The sequence below is a fragment of the Grammomys surdaster genome, unplaced genomic scaffold (assembly GCF_004785775.1).
Source record: "Grammomys surdaster isolate TR1022 unplaced genomic scaffold, NIH_TR_1.0 66, whole genome shotgun sequence".
NCBI lineage: Eukaryota > Metazoa > Chordata > Mammalia > Rodentia > Muridae > Grammomys > Grammomys surdaster.
Window position 1 is genome coordinate 20,078,678 of NW_021604568.1, and position 18,694 is coordinate 20,097,371.

At 41.1% G+C, this 18,694-nt stretch overlaps 2 protein-coding genes across 2 annotated transcripts in view; one reads left to right on the forward strand and one right to left on the reverse strand.

Annotated features, from left to right (window-relative positions):
- The first annotated feature begins 281 nt into the window (after nucleotides 1-281).
- Nucleotides 282-4,210, forward strand: Nanos1 (nanos C2HC-type zinc finger 1). The gene has a single exon (XM_028772998.1). The coding sequence runs from the start codon at nucleotides 555-557 to the stop codon at nucleotides 1,344-1,346; it is 792 nt and encodes a 263-aa protein (XP_028628831.1). The 5' UTR covers nucleotides 282-554; the 3' UTR covers nucleotides 1,347-4,210.
- Nucleotides 4,211-5,351: 1,141 nt separating this feature from the next.
- The window catches only part of Eif3a (eukaryotic translation initiation factor 3 subunit A), a 31,680-nt gene continuing 18,337 nt past the window's right edge, over nucleotides 5,352-18,694 (reverse strand). Inside the window, exons 11-22 of the mRNA XM_028772985.1 lie at nucleotides 18,335-18,520; nucleotides 17,493-17,840; nucleotides 16,701-16,805; nucleotides 16,245-16,358; nucleotides 15,495-15,617; nucleotides 14,316-14,469; nucleotides 13,078-13,262; nucleotides 11,895-11,983; nucleotides 10,581-11,269; nucleotides 8,432-8,633; nucleotides 7,335-7,534; nucleotides 5,352-6,538 (exon numbers count right to left, since the gene is read on the reverse strand). Of these exons, the coding sequence (XP_028628818.1) occupies nucleotides 6,315-6,538; nucleotides 7,335-7,534; nucleotides 8,432-8,633; nucleotides 10,581-11,269; nucleotides 11,895-11,983; nucleotides 13,078-13,262; nucleotides 14,316-14,469; nucleotides 15,495-15,617; nucleotides 16,245-16,358; nucleotides 16,701-16,805; nucleotides 17,493-17,840; nucleotides 18,335-18,520 (2,619 nt within the window). The 3' untranslated portion in view covers nucleotides 5,352-6,314. The remainder of the gene's footprint in view (nucleotides 6,539-7,334; nucleotides 7,535-8,431; nucleotides 8,634-10,580; nucleotides 11,270-11,894; nucleotides 11,984-13,077; nucleotides 13,263-14,315; nucleotides 14,470-15,494; nucleotides 15,618-16,244; nucleotides 16,359-16,700; nucleotides 16,806-17,492; nucleotides 17,841-18,334; nucleotides 18,521-18,694) is intronic.

The window sequence follows — 18,694 nt, forward strand, 5'->3', positions numbered from 1 at the left end:
CCCGCAGGGAAAACAAAAACAAAAAAACCAAGCTAGGTCACCGGTTGAGGTCTCCACCCTCGTGCAAAAGCAAGTCCCCGCCACCGCCTCATCCAGCCCCTTTCTGCACAGCCATCCCCTCCCCAAGCGCCGCCCGCCCCTTCCCCAGTCGCCACCAATCAGCGTCCCGACCGGCGCCCGCGGAGTCAGGTCGACAGCCATTGAACGCCAGGGCCCGAGGCGGCGCCTCACCCGCCCCCTCGCAGGATGCCAGGCGCCCCGCAGCTGGTGAGGTGGGCGCAGCGCGCGGGGCGCAGGAAGCGCGCGGGGCTGGAGAAGAGCGCGCGCCCGCCTCCGCTCCGCCTCCGTCCGGGGGCGCGGGCGCAGTGGCCCGGGCGGAGGATCGCAGGGGGCAGGGCCGAGACAGCGAGGAGGGGCACGGGAGAAAGCGGGAGCGATAAAAGGAAGCCAGGCTACCCCACCCTGCGGCAGGCCAGCGGGCAGGCTCCTGCGTCCCTTCCGTCCGGCCCTTGCCGGCGGCGGCGGCGGGGAGGCGCGCGGCCCGCTGCCGGCCCATGGAGGCTTTCCCTTGGGCGCCACGCTCGCCCCGCCGCGCCCGCGCCCCCGCGCCTATGGCGCTCGTGCCCAGCGCCCGCTACGTGAGCGCCTCGGGCCCGGTGCACCCGCAGCCCTTCAGCTCCTGGAACGACTACCTGGGGCTAGCCACGCTCATCACCAGGGCTAGCGACCGCGGCTCCCCGCATGAGGGGCCCGGGCCCACGGCGGCGGGGCCCACGCTGGGGCCGCCCGAGGACGACGAAGATGATGACGGCGATGAGCCGGAGGCCGGGGGCCGCTACCTGGGCGGCGCGTTGGAACTGCGCGCGCTAGAGCTGTGCGCCCGCCCCGCTGAGGCCGGGTTGCTGGAGGAGCGCTTCGCTGAGCTGAACCCGTTTGCAGGGCGCGCCGCCGCGGTGCTGCTGGGCTGTGCGCCCTCCGCCTCCGCCGTCTCCGCGGCCGAAGTGACGCCGCGCGAAGAGCCGAGCCCTGCGTGGGCTGCTGAGCCTCGTCTGCACGCGGCCTCCGGGGCGACCGCCGCGCGTCTGCTGAAACCGGAGCTTCAGGTGTGTGTGTTCTGCCGGAACAACAAGGAGGCGGTGGCGCTCTACACCACACACATCCTCAAGGGCCCGGACGGCCGGGTTCTGTGCCCGGTCCTGCGCCGCTACACGTGCCCCCTGTGCGGCGCCAGCGGCGACAACGCACACACCATCAAGTATTGCCCGCTCTCCAAAGTGCCACCGCCCACCGTCCGTCCGCCGCCGCGCAGCAACAAGGACAGCCTGCCCAGCAAGAAGCTGCGCTAGGAGCAGGCTGCATCGAGCTGCGTACACCTGAAACCTGCGTTCCTCTCCCTTGGCTCAACTTGGGAAGTCGTCTTGGTTTTTGATCCCGCAGGGGCGCAGCACTTTCTTGTGGTGTGGTCGATCTCTGACGTTGAAATCTTGAATTTTGTCCCTAGTTTCTAAAACGCGCATCCAGAACGGTGAGGGCTGTGCGGGTGTACCACTGGTTGAAGTGCGGTGAATGAGGCGCTGTTTACTGTATACGTCGGCCTATTTTAGGTGCGCATCCGTATGAAATTGTCTCTTATCTTGGATGTTTCGTTTTATGAATGGAGGCACTTTATTAGGTCTAGAGTATTTTTAATAGCCTCTGAACTGAGTGTAAAACTAACAATTGTATGGAATGTCGGGAAAAATGACTATTTTATTGTTTGATGCAATTTATTTATTTTAGTTTGTCATTCTAATTGCAGGTAAAGCAATTTAGTATACTTCCCAGTATTGAGAGGGTGTTCCTCCTCGTTGTTTGTTTCTGTCCTAGATGGGAGGTTTGAAGGCACAATCTGTAGCAGGTAGAATACAGTTCCTTATCCTTTTGTGCATCAGGTATTCTACTGAATTAGCAAGTAGGCCTTCCAACCCTTAAAATTGTGCCAAGGCTTAATCATATCGTGTACATATTTGGAAATGGTGCTGTTTAAGAGACGTGTATTTATACAGTGACAGTATTATGAATCCATTTATCTCCCCTGTAACTCCTATTTAGCATTTTCTCTATGCACCACCCGATGGTCCAATTCTTTGTGTCTGATGCTAAGACATTTCCTCCTCAGAAAGGAGGAAACCTTTATAGAGCAGTGTTAACCCACCTTGATTGCTCAAGTTCAGGGTTCCTAAATAGAAAATGGGGAACTATAATGCAATAACTCAGTTCCAAAGGGTTCTACTCTGGGCTATTTACCTTCCAATTTACAGAGGGTGTACTCGAATAAACACCACTTCAAGGCTGTAATAATTGCTGTTGGATACAAGTACCATAACCTCCCGCTTGGTGGTCCCACTATTACTGAGAGACCCTTGTCTGCTTCCAGAACCCCAAAATATCTTCATGCAAAAGTTCCTAACCCTTTCCAGTACTCCTGTAAACCCATCATACTGAATGCTGGAATATGGCACAAAACTGACATCTAGACAGAGGAGACAAAGGTAAAGGTGAATTAAGATAAATTCAGATATGCATCAACACCACTATCTGCAAATATCAGCCAAGAGATTAAGTATATAAAGCTTTCAATAGTCAGATTTAGCTAGGAATACTGGGAGTATTGCCTTTCATTTGCTTTCTGTATAAAAGAGAAATGTGAAAATACTGACAGCTGTGAGCCCTATCGGTAAAAAGGAGGACATTCTTAGCAAGGAAGAAAGCTATCCCTGTTAGTTACAACCCCACATTCTCTGGGCCTAAACTTAATAAAACCATGTTCCTCGTTATTTTGCTAAAATACCACTTGTTTTGAGGTGAAGTTTTTCAAGTCAACATAAATTCGCATCCTCTAACTGATCTGCCTTTTCAAAAAGGTATTCTCAATATCAAAAGCAAGATCAAGTCAGAATTGCTGTAATCCCATCAGACATTTCCCAAGGCACGTATGTATGGTGCCAGTATGTAAGTACATTAGCTGAACCACGAACACATGTACCTAATGCTAACTTTTAACTTTTGGCATCTTACTAAAACTAAAGGCTGCAGAAACTGGCATTCCTGTTCCGTGGTATTGAGAGGGCTCTGGAAAATATCCTGTTAGGTAGGTGTTATATTTACAGGGAGATAGCTGCCAAGAAAGTGCTTCTAAACACGGAGGACTCAATACATACATAAAAATAAGGGAATAGTGGTGTGCCTACAACCCCAGTGCTGAGGCAGAGGCCAGCCTTGCTACATGGATGAGCTCCAGGTCTGCATCAAAAGTATCTCATAAACTAGGTGGTCATCTGAAGTTGGGACCTCCATACTCATCTGCAAATTTGGGGTAATTTAAGCCAAAGGTAGCTGTGGTTGCATCACTGGGGAGGCAGGGCCCTCTGCCTGGATTCACTAGCAAGGAATTCACTAGCTCCAGGTATGGAAAACTCCAGATTCAAAGAAACACCTTGAATAGTATGGTTGAGTAGGGCAACCCTTGACCTCTGACCTCCATGTCCACATAAAATTGTATCCCACAGAGTGTTCTCCAACCCATGCCAAGTCTGTTTCCCAGTTAACATATACTGAAAGTGTGCAAGCAAAAAAAAGTACTTGTTTTTCTAGTGTTTTAGAGCAAATAAACTTAGCCCTAAAAATAATCAGTCCTTTAATCCTGACACTCAGGAGGCAGAGGAAAGGCTAAGCAATCCTTGGAATGCAATGTTTTGCAAAGGGTTTTGCAAAAATGTTTACAGTAGATATCCAAGTTTAGGACATGGGTATAGCTCAATGATAAGAGCACTTGCCTAGAATGCACAAAACCCTAGGATCAATACCCATTATTAAAGGGACAAAAATGAAAACTTAAAACCCTAAGTTTCATGTAATGCTTTGATAAAGCTGGTTTCTGCCTAAGAATGCACTGTGGATCCGGCTAGACCACAAAGAGCACAGCATTGTAACAGCTTCACCATGGGCAGAGGCACAGGTGGTGCTGTGGTTTAGCCTGCATTTGTCTATCCAAACTTGTTAATTTTAACAGCTTTTTTTTTTTGTACTTTATTTTTCCTGTCAAGTCCTTTACAGAAGTTAAATGGCTTTGATTAGAACTTTTTGTTAGATATATTAAACCAAAACCATGTATTACAAAACTAAAACCATGTATTTCAAAACTATCAGAAATGTATTTATTTCAGGTTAATTTTGTTGTCTTGAGTTTTCTTAATAACATACCCTCTGCTGTCTCATAGTTCTATTATAGATACAACTTTGCCAAAGTGTCTTTGGGAAAAACATTAAGACTGAGGTTCACCAGCCAAAACTGGCCATGAAAATTCTGGTATTAAAAGCCCTGTGTCGCTGGTGGTTCTTGACTAATATCCCAGACATGTTTGATCCTGGCTGGCACTCTATAGATAAGCTTAATGTAGCTCTTCTAAGGGTTCTCTCTACCTTCAAGCACAGCTATAGAAGCTTTAAGGCTCCATTTGTTTACAACTGCAGAAGCCACAGGGCTCACCTGGCACATCAGAAGATTAATCAGCTTTCCTTTAACCTGTTTAATGCTGGTGGAGTGGCAGTGGAAGGAGCTGTGATAGTAGGAACCATGAGCTAGACCACAAAGCAAAAGCATCAGATACTTCTACCCCCACCCTGTTTTCTCTGGGTTCTCTCCCAGAACAAAAAGCAGAAAATATCTGGAAACCCAAATGAGCTGCAAGGCTGGGTTCTGCAGAAAAACCTGCTCTCCAATCTTGTGCATTCATCTAAATGTAGCTGATCAAAAGAATCACTTGCTGTGATCTATAGCATCCTATCAGCACCTGGCTCACTAGTGAAAATATACATAAACAGGTTACTGCCCCAAATAAAACCAGTGGTCTTTCAAACAAAAACAGAAACAAAAAAAAAAAAAACAAAAACAGTGTCTGTAAGTACTTTTACTTGTTTTGACTGAGTGAGCCCTGTAGCCACAAGAAAACTTCCATGTTTGAAATTTCAATCCTTGGTAGCAAAGTAGAAAATCAGTACTATCTCTTCTGGTCTGAGAGCTTTAACAGTATAGTATTTTAAACCACTACTTAGTAAAATTTATAGGCTTACACAGACAAGTTTGTGGCAAAAATCCTCTACAACTATGTTATTGGTTTTTTTCTCCCTAATTCGGGATGAAACCCAAGGTGGTAAAAATGATGTTTCCAAAAACAAGGGCACTTCACAAACTTGTTAGCTATTTGCGTTTTGTGTTACTCTATAAGTTATTCTTTTGATATTAACAATGACATACTTTAACAGCACTGATAAAAATTCACAGAAACATAACTGACAAATCAACACTAACACCAATTATGTAAGTATTTTATTTATCACCAAAGAAAAAACACAGCAGCAAGTTCTGTGTTGGCTTCAATAAGACCAAATGGCTACTCTTTTTTAACACAGCTACTACACTCCAAAATTGAAGTCAACACAGTCATCACTACAAATTACTTGTTGAAATAATCTATCCTGAAGAAAGAAAATTAGGAAAAAGAATTTAAACAATTCCTCCAAACCACACATTTATAAATATTGTCATATTTAAAATGCTTGAAAGGCATGAATTAGTGGAAAAGCAGTTTTCTTTTGGCAACAGAAAAAAAGAAACCCACAACAGTTTACCAAATGTTCTAGGAACCCAAAGCTGTACTGTTCTGGATCTGCACTTGAGCAGCATCGTCATGATGATGACTAAAAAATGCTTTATACTCACCTCTCTCAAGTAAAGTCTACAGAAAACCCCATTACAACCAGTGTTTGTAATGTCTACTACACTGATCAGAAGCTATAAACTGCCTAAATGTAGTTAACAGTAAGTACCTAAGAAGGTATGTTCCCACTTCTGATGGGAAAGCTGTCAGATCAGTTGGCTTAAAGGGTTTTCAAATGTTTCAAGAGAACCTTACCTTATTCCAAATTAATATCTGATACTTCAAAATCAAAACAAAAAGATCAATTGTATACCAAGATAAGGTGTTTACACCTGAAGGGTTCACATTTTTATTTTTTAGTTTTTTTTTTAAACAAATGATTGATGAAATAATGTAACACCTTAAGTTCCAGAAAATGGCATGGTTTTCCAACCTCCTGTAAATACAGTGCATGATCAATCTATTATATATGATTAATACAAGTTCATGCTTTTTTGTGTTATGGTGAGACAACATTAAAGAATTCAATTTAGACTGGTTGAAGCACAAGTATAATAATCCTTGAATGTGATCAAACCTATGTAAGCCACAAGTTTGACTCCATCATCTTGGGACTTAACGTCGTACTGTGGTCCATCCATCTTCATCAGTTTCATTCTTAGTACGACGAAGGGACTCCCTATCTTTCTCAGCTCTCCAGGATGCTTTCTCTTTCTCACCATCTCGTTCTCTCTCTCTTTCTCTATCTCTTGAAAGAGCTGGGGGAGGAACACGACGAGGTGGATCCCTTTCTTCAGTCCGGTCATCTTTTCTGTCATCAGTGCGTCTCCAAGAGCTTGCTAGAAAAGTTTAAACATCTTTAAGTGTAGGCTTGAACTATTTATTGGTTCAAAATAAACAAAAGAGAAACTTAAGAAATGTATGCCTGAAACTACTTGGAAAAGTGCAGAATCACACTAAAAGCCCCACATTTAAATTATTGTGTCATTTCTGCCCAAAATCTTTAAAATATGAACTTGCTGACATAGTTGAAAACTGGAAGTATTTTAATGGTCATAAACCTAAGACAGGATAACAAAAATCAGAATGTTATGTTAAAAGATTTTTGGCTCTTTAATTTTATCAAATGAGTTATAAAGTGTAAGACTTTAAGATATTAGTTTTAATATTCTTCTGATTCTGCTAAGCAAACTGTTAAAAGCATGTGAAGAAAGTTAAGTACAATGGACACTTCAATGTCACTAGATTTTGTAGAGGTCAGAGAAAACTTTCAGGGAGTGACTTCTTTTGCTACCATGTGAGTCCCCCAGATTGAAATCAAGTTGTTAGGAGAAAACACAAAGCCCCTTTTCATTTAGCCGTATCACCAGCTCTAATGGCTCCACATTTATACTCTTGTGTTCATCGACAAGGACCTCACATAATACTGTCTCCACTGTCATTAATATGAATTTCTGCTGCCTATCATTTAGTGTATTGCTACACTCACCTTACAGATGACCTTACATCACAACCGGACAAGTACACTAAATTTACTCAAATCATCAGGGTTCATATTAATTTAAAAGACAATTATAAAGCCCTCACCATGCCACAAGCAGTTTTCCAATATTCCAACAGACAAAATATCTCTACCTTCTTCTCGCTCTGATCTGAGGGGAGGTCCTCTCCGATCTCTATCATCTCTTAAATCCCTTCTGTCTCTCAGGTCTCTCAGATCACGACGATCATCCCTATCCCGCCGACGGTCATCCCTGTCCCTATCATCACGGCGACTTGAATCCCTCCAGCTTGAAGATTCTTCTGCTGGTCCTCTTCTCCAGCCACCTTCATCCCTGTGGCCATTTAAAGTGACAAGCTCAGTTCTTGACAGAATATATGGATAATTATAAGTAACACACCATCTGGGTGGTGTTGTTAGTGCATGTCTTTAATCCCAGCACTTAGGAAGCAGGCAGATTTCTGAGTTCCAGGATAGCTTGGTCTATAGAGTGAGTTCCAAGATAGCCAGGGCTACATAAAGCCCTGTCTCAACACTTCCTCCAAGAAACCAACACTCCCTCCCCCCACAGAAAAACAAAACAAAAAAAAGCAACAGACCAAATCCAGTTTATTAATCTGAATTTTAACAAACACCTTAACCTGGTATCTGGGGCATAGAAAGCAGACCTTACCTGTAGCTATTTACCTAAAGCAAACAGACCTTACCTGTAGCTATTTACCTAAAGATCCTACAATAGCACAACACATATTCCAAGAGAGCTAGTGCACTAGCCACAAAAAAGTTGCTGGCTGCCATGCTACTAGTATAGAGAGCTTTTTTTTACTATGCAGAAGGAACAAGCTAGGACTTTCACCACTAATAAAAACTGAGTGTGTTGTCAACTGACTATAAATCTCAACATAGGTAGTGGATTGGATAAAAATTTAATTTCAGGTCAACCTGAGCTACACAGAAGGATTCCATCTTTACAAAAACAAACAAAAAAAGGATTAAAACCAACTAAGCTGATCCACTGCTCTAAGAAGTAGGAGTGGTAGAAATCTGGACTGGTTCCTTTACCAGTTATGTAACCTACAAGCAGCCAACAGGTTAAACCCCCATAGTCTCATTTTCTAGGGAGTGTTGCTCACTCTCACTCTAAATGAAACCGGAATATTATTTTTCAAGTGTTTTGGAATGCACAACAGAGTTTAAGAGAAACCGGTTACCACAGTAGGTCATTACTAACCTGGGTCTTCTGAAACGATCCTCCCGGTCCCCATCTCTCTCTCTGTCCCTATCTCGTTCAAGATCCTTGTCATTCTCCTCTCGATCTTGATTATCTCTGTCCTTCTCTTTGTCTCTATCCCATTCACGTTCTTCTGATGGCCTTGATTCTCGAGGTGGACCCCAACTCTCTTCTCTAGCCTTTTCTTTCTCTCTCCATCCACCTAGTTTATAAAAAGAAGGAATTTTATTCTTAACAAATTAGCAACTGTAAGTTTATATGGTGCTGGGGATTTAACAAAGGCCTGATGTATTCTAAGAAAGTGCTCTATCATCTGAGCTCATCCCTTTACAAAGCCTTTACAAAGGTATCTTAACATTAATTCATCATCCTAAACACAAATTGACACTTAATGCCTCTTTAGCAAAAAAGCATGTATATCCATGAATGGCTGGTCATTAACAATTATTGAGTTATATACCTATATAAGGAAGCTTAAACAGTCTGGATGTAATGTTTCACAAAATAGAGACTATCAAATTTTTCCTGCTGTATACAATGACTGCCAGTATCTAATTTTACTAGACTACCCAGTTAAGCAGGTAACTTGAGAGTTTACTGGGAGTGATCACCCAACTATGAATTTAAATCCTGTTAACACTTTATCAAAGACTCTTCCTTAGTCCAGTCCTCTGCAACATCATTAGATCATCCAGTCATAAAACAAGGATAAATGCTTGGATTCTGCCTAGTGTTACACATGAAGCAAGAGGTCAAAGCGAGCTAAGTTCTCGCTGTTAGTGTATCATAGCTACAAAGCTAATCATCACCATTGTACCTGACTTTCATATCAACAAGTGTATAATCCTTAAGTCAAGCATTATTACTTCCAGATTCATGACTTTTTTAAGACAGGGTTTCTCTATGTAGGTCTGGCTGTCCTGAAACTTGCCATGTAGACTAGGCTAGCCTTGAACTTAGAAAGATCCTCTGCCTCCAAGAGTGCTGAGATCATAATGGCTGTGCCATTATGCACAGCCTACATTCAAAATATTTATAATCAAATAATTAAAGACACCTAACCTTCTATTTCTTCTAGGATTCCTCAGTACTTGACAACTTTTTATAGGACACAACTACCAGATTTACTGAGAATCTATCATACTGTTGACCTCATTTTACAAAAGGCATGGAAGCCACTTAACCTAAGGTCACATAATTGACAGTGAAATATGACCAAAGCAAGAAAAGACAAAAAGGTTTGTCACAGATATCACAACTAGTAAAAGCAAAATTAGTAATTAGACCCAAACTCATGAAGTTTTATTCTGGGTACTGCAGAAGTGGCAGTAGGGGGAAAAAATGGCAGAAACCAGTTAGTAGGGCAAGGGCAAAGGAATAGAAGTACGTAGATTTAATGATCATCAAAAGGCAGATAAGGGCTGGAGAGGTGGCTCAATGGTTGACAGCATATATTGTTTCTACAGTTCAATTCCCTACACCCATGTCAAATAGCTCGTAACCAACTGCCTTCACTCCATTTCCAGGAAATTTGATGCTCTCTGGTCTCCATGGACACCTGCATTCACATGTGCATTCCCATATATAGGTATGCATTCATATGTAATTTAAAAAATAATGAATCTTTTAAAGAGTCAAGATAAATGACAGACTTAACAAAAAGGCTAAAACAGAAAGAACTCCTAGTTTACACATTTAAGACAGTGGTTCACAAGAGCAGGTGTGTATTTGGAGAGTGGAGAAAAGGCTTAAGTTTAAATATCAGTGAGCAATCCCAAAGTTGACTAGAAGAACAAAAATGAGCTCCTGATTATGACCCCATCGGTGAACAGTTGTGCAAATAAATATTTAAAAATAGTAATTTTTTCCAGCACTTGGGGAGGCAGAGACAGGCGGATTTCTGAGTTCGAGGCCAGCCTGGTCTACAGAGTGAGTTCTAGGACAGCCAGGGCTACGCAGAGAAACTGTCTCAAAAAAAAAAAAAAAAAAAAAAGTAAAAGCCACTGCATAGGCACAAGGAAAAATACACACACACAAACACACATACAGTACAACTATCATTTAGCCCTATAATTCCTTTTTTTTAAACATGTAAACAAATATATCAAACATTCCACAAACCATCTTAAATTAAAAGCTAGACTCTTACCTGGCTTGACAAATGGTCTCCAGGGACCAGGTCTTGCATCATCACTCCGTCTAGGAATCCTATCATCATCCATATTTCTCCAAGGCCCCCGGTCATCATCTGCACCTCTCCTGGAAATCCTATCTTCAGCAGCATTCCTCCAAGGTCCTCGGTCATCATCCAACCCTCGCCTGGGACCCCTATCATCATCCATGACCCTCCTGGGACCCCTGTCATCATCAGCATTCCGCCAGGATGACCGTTCATCATCAGCACCTCCTCGTCTTGGCCCCCGGTCATCATCCATCCCACGTCTAGGTCCTCTGTCCTCATCTGCTGTGCGCCAGCTTCCTCTCTCCTCATCCAGTCCCCGTCTGGGTGGCCTGTCATCATCCAGTCCCCGTCTGGGTGGTCTGTCATCATCTGTGTGACGCCAGCTTCCCCTGTCATCATCACCAATTCGCCTGGGAGGCCTGTCATCATCTGCATTACGCCAGGAAGGACGGTCATCATCTGCTCCTCTACGAGAAAATCTATCTTCATCGGGACGTCTAGGCCCTCTGTCTTCATCCAGGCCACGCCTGGGAATGCGATCATCATCCGGTCTAAGAGAAGACTCTCTCTCTTCATCATCTCCCCCCAAGCGCCTCAGCCGATCTTCATCTCTCCTGTGAGACCTCTCATCATCCCGGGTTTCTCGTCTCCACTCCCTAAAGGAGAAACAAGGTACAGCTTTAAAAACAAATTTTTGAAAAAGAATATGGATTCTTGATTTCACTATTTCTTACAAATCACTAAGTCTAAATTTAAATGACTCAGGTCCTTTAAAAATGTTTTCTAAATAAAAACTATGCAAAATTCACTATCTTAAATCAATATAGACTAACAATCAGATAACAGCCTAAAAAAAATTACCCATATATTTTACAATGAGCTTCCTCTAAACTTTAACTTCTGCATAAAATTAAAGCCACTGTTCCTGTCCACCACTATCTGTTACCATAAAAATTAGTCAAGAACTGAGCAAGTAGCTAGCTTAGTGGTAGAGTGCTTGCTATGCTAAGTTACCAACCTTGGGTTCTATATCCATTACTAATAAAACCAGGTATAGTGGCAGAACAAGGCTGTAAATCCAACCCATGGGAGGTAGACAGGATCAGGAATTCAGGGTCACCCTAAAGCTACAAAAAAAAACCCTGACCTTGGCTCAAATAACAGATGGACATGCACACGATTCTTACAGAAACTTCACCTTGTTTTCTAAACGTCTAATTTTGAATTCCAGATACGAGGATCCAAGACAAAGTAGTGCACTGATCTCATGATTCTACTTACTTTTCTGGTGGGCCTCTTCTCCACTCAGAGTCAACTTCTGGTCCTTTTCTCCAGGTGCCTTCTGAATCTCGATCTCCCCACCGAGAGTCCTGCAGACAAAGCAAAAAGGAAAATGCATAGTAATAAAAGTTATGTTATAACTACTGGAGTTACCAATCAAGCACTTCATTCAATTAAGCCTCAAGATCCTAAAGTAAAGACTGGTTAAAATGAAGCATGGCAGCTGTAACTTCATTCCTTGAAGACAGAGACAATAGGATCAGAAGCCAGCCTTGGCTGTTTAAGACCTTGTACTCCCACAGAAATAAAAAACTAGGGACTGGAAAGAGCTCAGTGGTTACGTGTATGTACTGCTCTTCCGGAGGATCATAGTTTAGTTCCCAGCACCAACATAAGATGGCTCACAATTACCTGTAACTCCTGTTCCAGTGAATCCAACAATTCAGCACTCATGTGCACATACCCCCATGGTACATAACTAAAAATTATCTATTGAAAAATTCTTTTGAAAAAACAAATCAATAAACAAGCAGTGTTTTGTTTAAAGGGCAAAACAGTAACTAAGAGTGACTGAAGCACAAGCTGATAGCTAAAACTGATGAAAAGGGCTCACTAAGTATGTTTGCCTTTTGCTCTAGGAAATGAGTACACACCAAATGAAGCAGAGACAGAAGAATAGATTTAAGGGACTTTTTGTTGCCATTATGAAAACTGAAGCAATCTGAAGTATGAAAGGAGATTATGACTGGGGAAACAGTTTAGAAATCAGAAATGACACATGGGCTAACAAAAACTGAACTACAGGCAACAAAACCATCAATTAGAACAATTCAAGAGGTGAGAGAAACAAGTCATTCTTGCATATTAATAATATCAAGGAGTCTAGTTATATTGTTGTAATATACATTCTGAATGAAGTTGGAACAGACCCAATTATCTCTTCCAAGTGATGGAGACACTGTGAATACAAACAGATCTTTGTATCTAAGTAGTCAGAGAATATCAAGTAGTTTGAGAAATCAGGCCACAATATTACAAGAAAATTCACTGATGAATCTACATGTAATTAAAACAGAATAAATACATAAGATCTAGGAAGACAGCTCAGTAAGAGGGGATTTGCCAGATAAAGTCAAGATTACGATCCAGCACCAAAGAAAAACACAATAACTTCTATACTCACCTTCCTAGAAAGTGGATCATCACCAAGTCTCCTTTCTTCCTCTCTGCGCCTTTCCCTTTCTTCAATTTCCAGCTCTCTTTGCCGCTTTTTCCTTTCTACTTCTTCCAGTTTCTTGACTCGCTCCTGATACTCTCTAAGTTCTTCCTCCCGTTTTGCTCTCTCAGCACGCTCTCTTTCTTCTCTCTCTATGAAAATTTGTCAGGTTACTCAAACATGCTTCCCACCCATACCTTTCTCCTACCATCAGGATTGCTTTCCTAGTATAAAGCAGTGATGCGCTCTTGTTTTAGAAGGCAATATTAAAACATGACCAGCAAGATGGCCAGCATTTACACATAATCTAACTCTATGTATTTAATCCTCAGAACCTACATAAAAATGAAAGGAAAAAACTGACTCTTCAAAGTTGGCCTCTGACCTTCCAACCTTGTACCCCTCCCCTACACATCATACATACCCAATAATTTAGAAAAACTTAAAAGAAATTTAAGGTAGATGGCAATCAGCAAATAGAGATTAAGATTCAAAAACCAAACAAGAAACATCCCCTCCACAAAAAGAAAAACCCCACAAATAGTCCACAATCATTTAGGATGGCCCTATACACTAATTGTGTTTTTGTTCAGTCACACAAATCTAGGCATAATTGGGAAGGAAGAATATCAACCTAGGAACTGACTCTATCAGAATGGCCTATGTCTGTGAGCCTATGATATATTCTTGATTACTGATGGCTGTAGGAGGGTCCAATGTGGGCAATACCATCCCTGGGCAGGTGTGCCTGGGCTACTATATAAGGAAGGTAGCTGAGCAAGTCAGAGGGAGTGATCAAAGAAGCAGCTTTCTTCTGTGGTCTTTGTTTCAGTACCTTGAACCTCCTGGCAGAAACTCTGGCTTCCCTCAATGATGAACCATGATATGGAATCCAAATAAACCCTCTCTTTAATCCCCCAAAGTGCTTTTGTTCAGTGTTTTATTGCAGCAACAGAAACCATACTAGAACAAATTCTACTCAATATATGGGGTTCCAGGTATAGAACCACAGATGTAATTATCATTAATGACAAAGGATACTAAACACCAACAGGAAAAGTATAATGTATACAGCTATAGATAGAGGAAACAGCACCAATAACTCAATGTACTGGGTTATCTGATCCCTTGGTTTTATAAAATAAGATTGTGAAATATGGAACTCACACCTATCATGCAGTTGATCTAATGGTCCCCATGGTTACCTTTGAGCATCTGCTCCTCTGCCCTCCTCTGCTCTTCCTCTTCCTTTTCTCTGTAGTAAGTTATTTTGCGTTCTTCTTTCCGCTGCCTTTTCCTTTCTTCCAGGCGATTATGCCTTTCTTCTGCTAAACGTTCTTCAAACTGTTTCAGTTTTTCCTGCAAATTGAACAGTTAGCCCCCACAGGTCAATTTTTTAAAGATATAAACATGAGTAACAGTTTTACACTTGTAAGTTCACACATTCTGAAAACCATAGAAAGTGGTCACCAAGTAAATACAAAAGCAGAATCTCTTAATTGGTAAAGAAATATTGTGTCATGTTTGTTAAATTATGAATTAATATTATCTACACACTGAACTAATGTCATTGAGAGCTTGCCTGGCACATCTGAGGTGGTAGATTCAACTCCCAGTTCCGCCCCCTACCTCAAAAGTGTCACATTTACTTATAATAAAGAAATTAACTTAAAGCTTTTTTGCTTTGTTTTTTTTGGTTTTTTGTTTGTTTGTTTGTTTTTTGAGACAGGGTTTCTCTGTGTAGCCCTGGCTGTCCTGGAACTCAGTCTGTAGACCAGGCTGGCCTCAAACTCAGAAATCCGCCTGCCTCTGCCTCCCAAGTGCTGGGATTAAAGGTTTGAGCTGCCACTGCCCGGCTAACTTAAAAGCTTTTAACAACAAAATATCTTTGATATAGTTCATTTCTTTCTTTCTTTCTTTCTTTTTTTTTTTTTTGAGACACGGCCCTTCTACATACTCATGGCTGTCCTAGAACTCACTACATAGACCAAGCTGGCCCCCAACTCAAGATCTGCCTGCCTCTGACTCCCAAGTACTTTTATTAAGAGACTGTATCTAGATGTCTGGCCCTGATCTAATTCACTTCTGAATCAAATAGTAAAAATAAAACTTAAAAAAAAATATATCTGTAGGTAGCTATGTGGTGGGCCTAAAATTCCATCCCGCAACTGTCCCAAAAAATCCTACACTTAAAAAAATATGATCAAAATAATCACCTTTCATCTTTGGAACATTTGTGAAGATTAAAATATCTCCCAACTCATCTATACAAATACTGAAAATACTGTTAAACATTAAATTAAAACAGACTATGTTAAGGGAAAATCCTCAAAAGAAAACTAAAAGTTCACAAATTAACTTTTCACTAAACATAGTGAGCTCACCTCATAGACAGACTGCCGGGCAGCTTTGAGCCGCATCACAAATAGATCTCTGTCTTCCAACATTCGTGACATCCGATTCTTATGCTCCAGAGCTTTTTCTCGTTCCAGCTGCATCGTAGTGATCTGAAAGTACACAATACTAGGTTAATCTCCAGAGCACATTATTACTAATTTACCCCAAAAAGACTCTTAACATTCTTTAAAACTGAGAAGCTTCTCCTTCCCTATTGAATTCTGCACTGTTAACAGAGCATCCCAACAGATCCCCTAATAGAAGTCAGGGAGAAGGGGTAACTGAGTCCTACAAGATTTTGAATAGTTTTAATTTTCCTGGAAATTAAGGCAAAATGTCAAACTCTCTTCTCAGCCCTATGAAAATACAAGATTCCATACCGTCCCAAGTGTTTTCTATTTCTACTTAAATATTTATACCTAAGGAGAATTATCACAAAATCCCAACTTATCCTATAAAAGAAGCATTAACAACACAATCATCTAAGTCTCCAGATGGTAGATCCTGAGACTGCAGATGCCACAGGGCCCCACAAGTATGCCCTTTCTCTCATTTGTGTGCACATAAGGCTGTAATTAATAGTTTCTTATTAAACCTCTATTGTGAATATTTCTTTTTCCAGTAAGCAGAGCCATTAAAGCATTACAACTACCAAAAGAATTTAAAAACTTTTTTTTTTTGGCTGACTTATAACTTAGCTCACAGTCTATGATACCACAATGAAATGAAAAACTTACTCTTTCTTCTTCTTGTTGTTCCCATAGGTCCATGTCTTTAACCCTTTGTTCCTCATAAGCACTCTTTATTAAAGGAATTTCTTCTAAACGCTTAGCTCTCTCAAAATAGTCAATCTGAATGGGATGGAAACAAATGCAGTGTCACAAAATAATCCCCCCTTTTGCTTTTTTGAAGCAGGACTGCATATTGTCTGCCTTGGAATTTCCTCCAAAGACCAAAATGGCTTCAAACTTAAGAGACCGGCCTGCCTGATTCCCAAGTGTAATTAAAGGAATGCACAAACACCACTTGGCCAAAAGAGATTCTTCTTAATTTATATGAAGAGATTAACAATCCCACTAGGCATTAAGATGCCATTAGGATCAAGAATCTAAGAGCAATCTCAGCTGCAGAGCAGTTTAAGGCCAGTTTGGAGACCTTGTTTAAAAATAACAATCCACCCTCTCTCTCATTACCTTCTTTTCTTGATTCTTCAGGCGTTCCTGAAGTTCCTTCTTTTCTTTCTCCAGTTGTTCAACCTGTTTGGCCATAATAAAATCTGGATCCAATTCTTCAAGGTCCTGATGGTAACATAAAGCCAGAACTGTTACAAATATTTTTATTTATTTGAGTCAGAACAGAACTTTTTTCTCTCTCATAAATATATAAATATATAAATATAAATATATATATCATCCATCCCCCTGGCTATCCTGGAATCCACTATGTAGACCAACCAGGCTGTCCTAGAACTCAGCAATCCACCTGCCTCTGCCTCCCTGAGTGCTAGGATTAAAGACGTGCGCCACAATTCCTGGCTCTAAATATTTTTTTAGAAGATTTAAAGATTTAAATAGGGGTTAGGGATTTAGCTCAGTGGTAGAGCACTTGCCTAGCAAGTGCAAGGCCCTGGGTTCAGTTCTCAGCTCTGGAGAAAAAAATAGGTAAATATTTTTAGAAGATTTTAATTATGGGGAAGAGTGTATGTGCACTTGAGTACAGATGCCTAAATGTCAGATGGTCATAAGCCATCTGATATGGATACTGGAATTAAACTTGGTTGAGTCTTCTGGAAAAAAGCAGTACATGTTCTTAACCATTAAGCCATCTTCCCCAGGCCACAAATTAAAGACAAATATAATTAACCAGCAGCTGAGCTCACCGCTTTCTAGAATTAAATTCTACTTTACTTCTTTAAATGGGTACTCAAGTCAGGAAAAATGTCAAAATTAAGCAAATGAGAGCTCAAGAGTAAAGAGCCTACATACTTCAATGTCAATATCTTTAAATGCTTTGGCACCCAGCTCTGTCTTCTTGATCTGCTCTAACCGCTCCCGAACAGTTTTCTTCTTGATTTGCTCATGTTCTTGAAGGATTCGTTCCTTCTCTCGTTCCTTTGCCTCTTGGCGCAGCCTTTCTTCTTCAGCCTTCCGTACTTTCTGGAGTTCAGCTTCCCTTTGTTCTAGTTCTTCCTTCTCACGTTGAATATTCAGACTCTCAAGTCGTTCTTTTCTTTCCTCAATTGTCTGTCTCCGAGCCAAAATTCTCTGATGCTCTTTTCGTGAATTTTTAAGATATGCAGTAACTGCCAACTGATGCTGTTCTTCTTTCTCTTGCTTCAAAAAAAATGCAATTATAATGATCATAAATATACTCTGGTATTAGACAGCAACAGTAAAAATAATTGTGAAATACTGGTTTCCACGAATATATGTATTTAGATAATGTTCTAGTAGTACAAACTACTGTGGCACTTTCAGTCTCTAACTAGCAATGACACAACCTAAGACACCATTTGCAAGTCTATTATTGTTCTTGGCACCAAATGTATTCTGTCAAACCAAGAAAAATATAAAGAGAGCTCATCAACAATAATTAAACAAGAACCCAATCACCTCAACAATTGGGCCACAGCCATAGTATCTTATGTAACAACCCATTATTACTGTATAACCCATGAGACATATTTAAAGCCAGTTCAATGGCTTGACAAAAGCATCTCAATCACCAGTGAATAGGAAATCATCTCAGATTTCATCTCTAAGCATATTGTAAAAGATAATATAAGTCCTTCAAAGCTTAAAACTTTCATATCCCTCAAGACACATACCAGAATGTGAGCAGGCTTGATAACTTCAAGTGCTTTTGCAAGCACTGAAGACATGGCTGTGAGTTGATTTCTTATTTGTTCTGAAGGCATACTCTGCAGATGAGGACCAATTGGGGCATCTTCTCGAGTTGCATAATTCAAGTCTGATCCAAAACTCAGAGTCCGAGAAGTATGGTCAATACGAACCTTTAAAAATTAAATTATCGGTAACCAAGCACATATTACAACTGAATTTGAAAAGAAAATTATCAAGCCAAAGTTAACAGAAAAGTAGTGAACGTTTGCTCAGTGAGATTTTAAAAGATACCACTGTACCAAAGACAAACAAACAAACAAAAAAAAACCAGAAAGATTTGTCTT

What these genes read in the sequence shown, in the direction of transcription:
- Nanos1 (XM_028772998.1), top strand. Translation starts at nt 555, where the DNA reads ATGGAGGCTTTCCCTTGGGCGCCACGCTCGCCCCGCCGCGCCCGCGCC.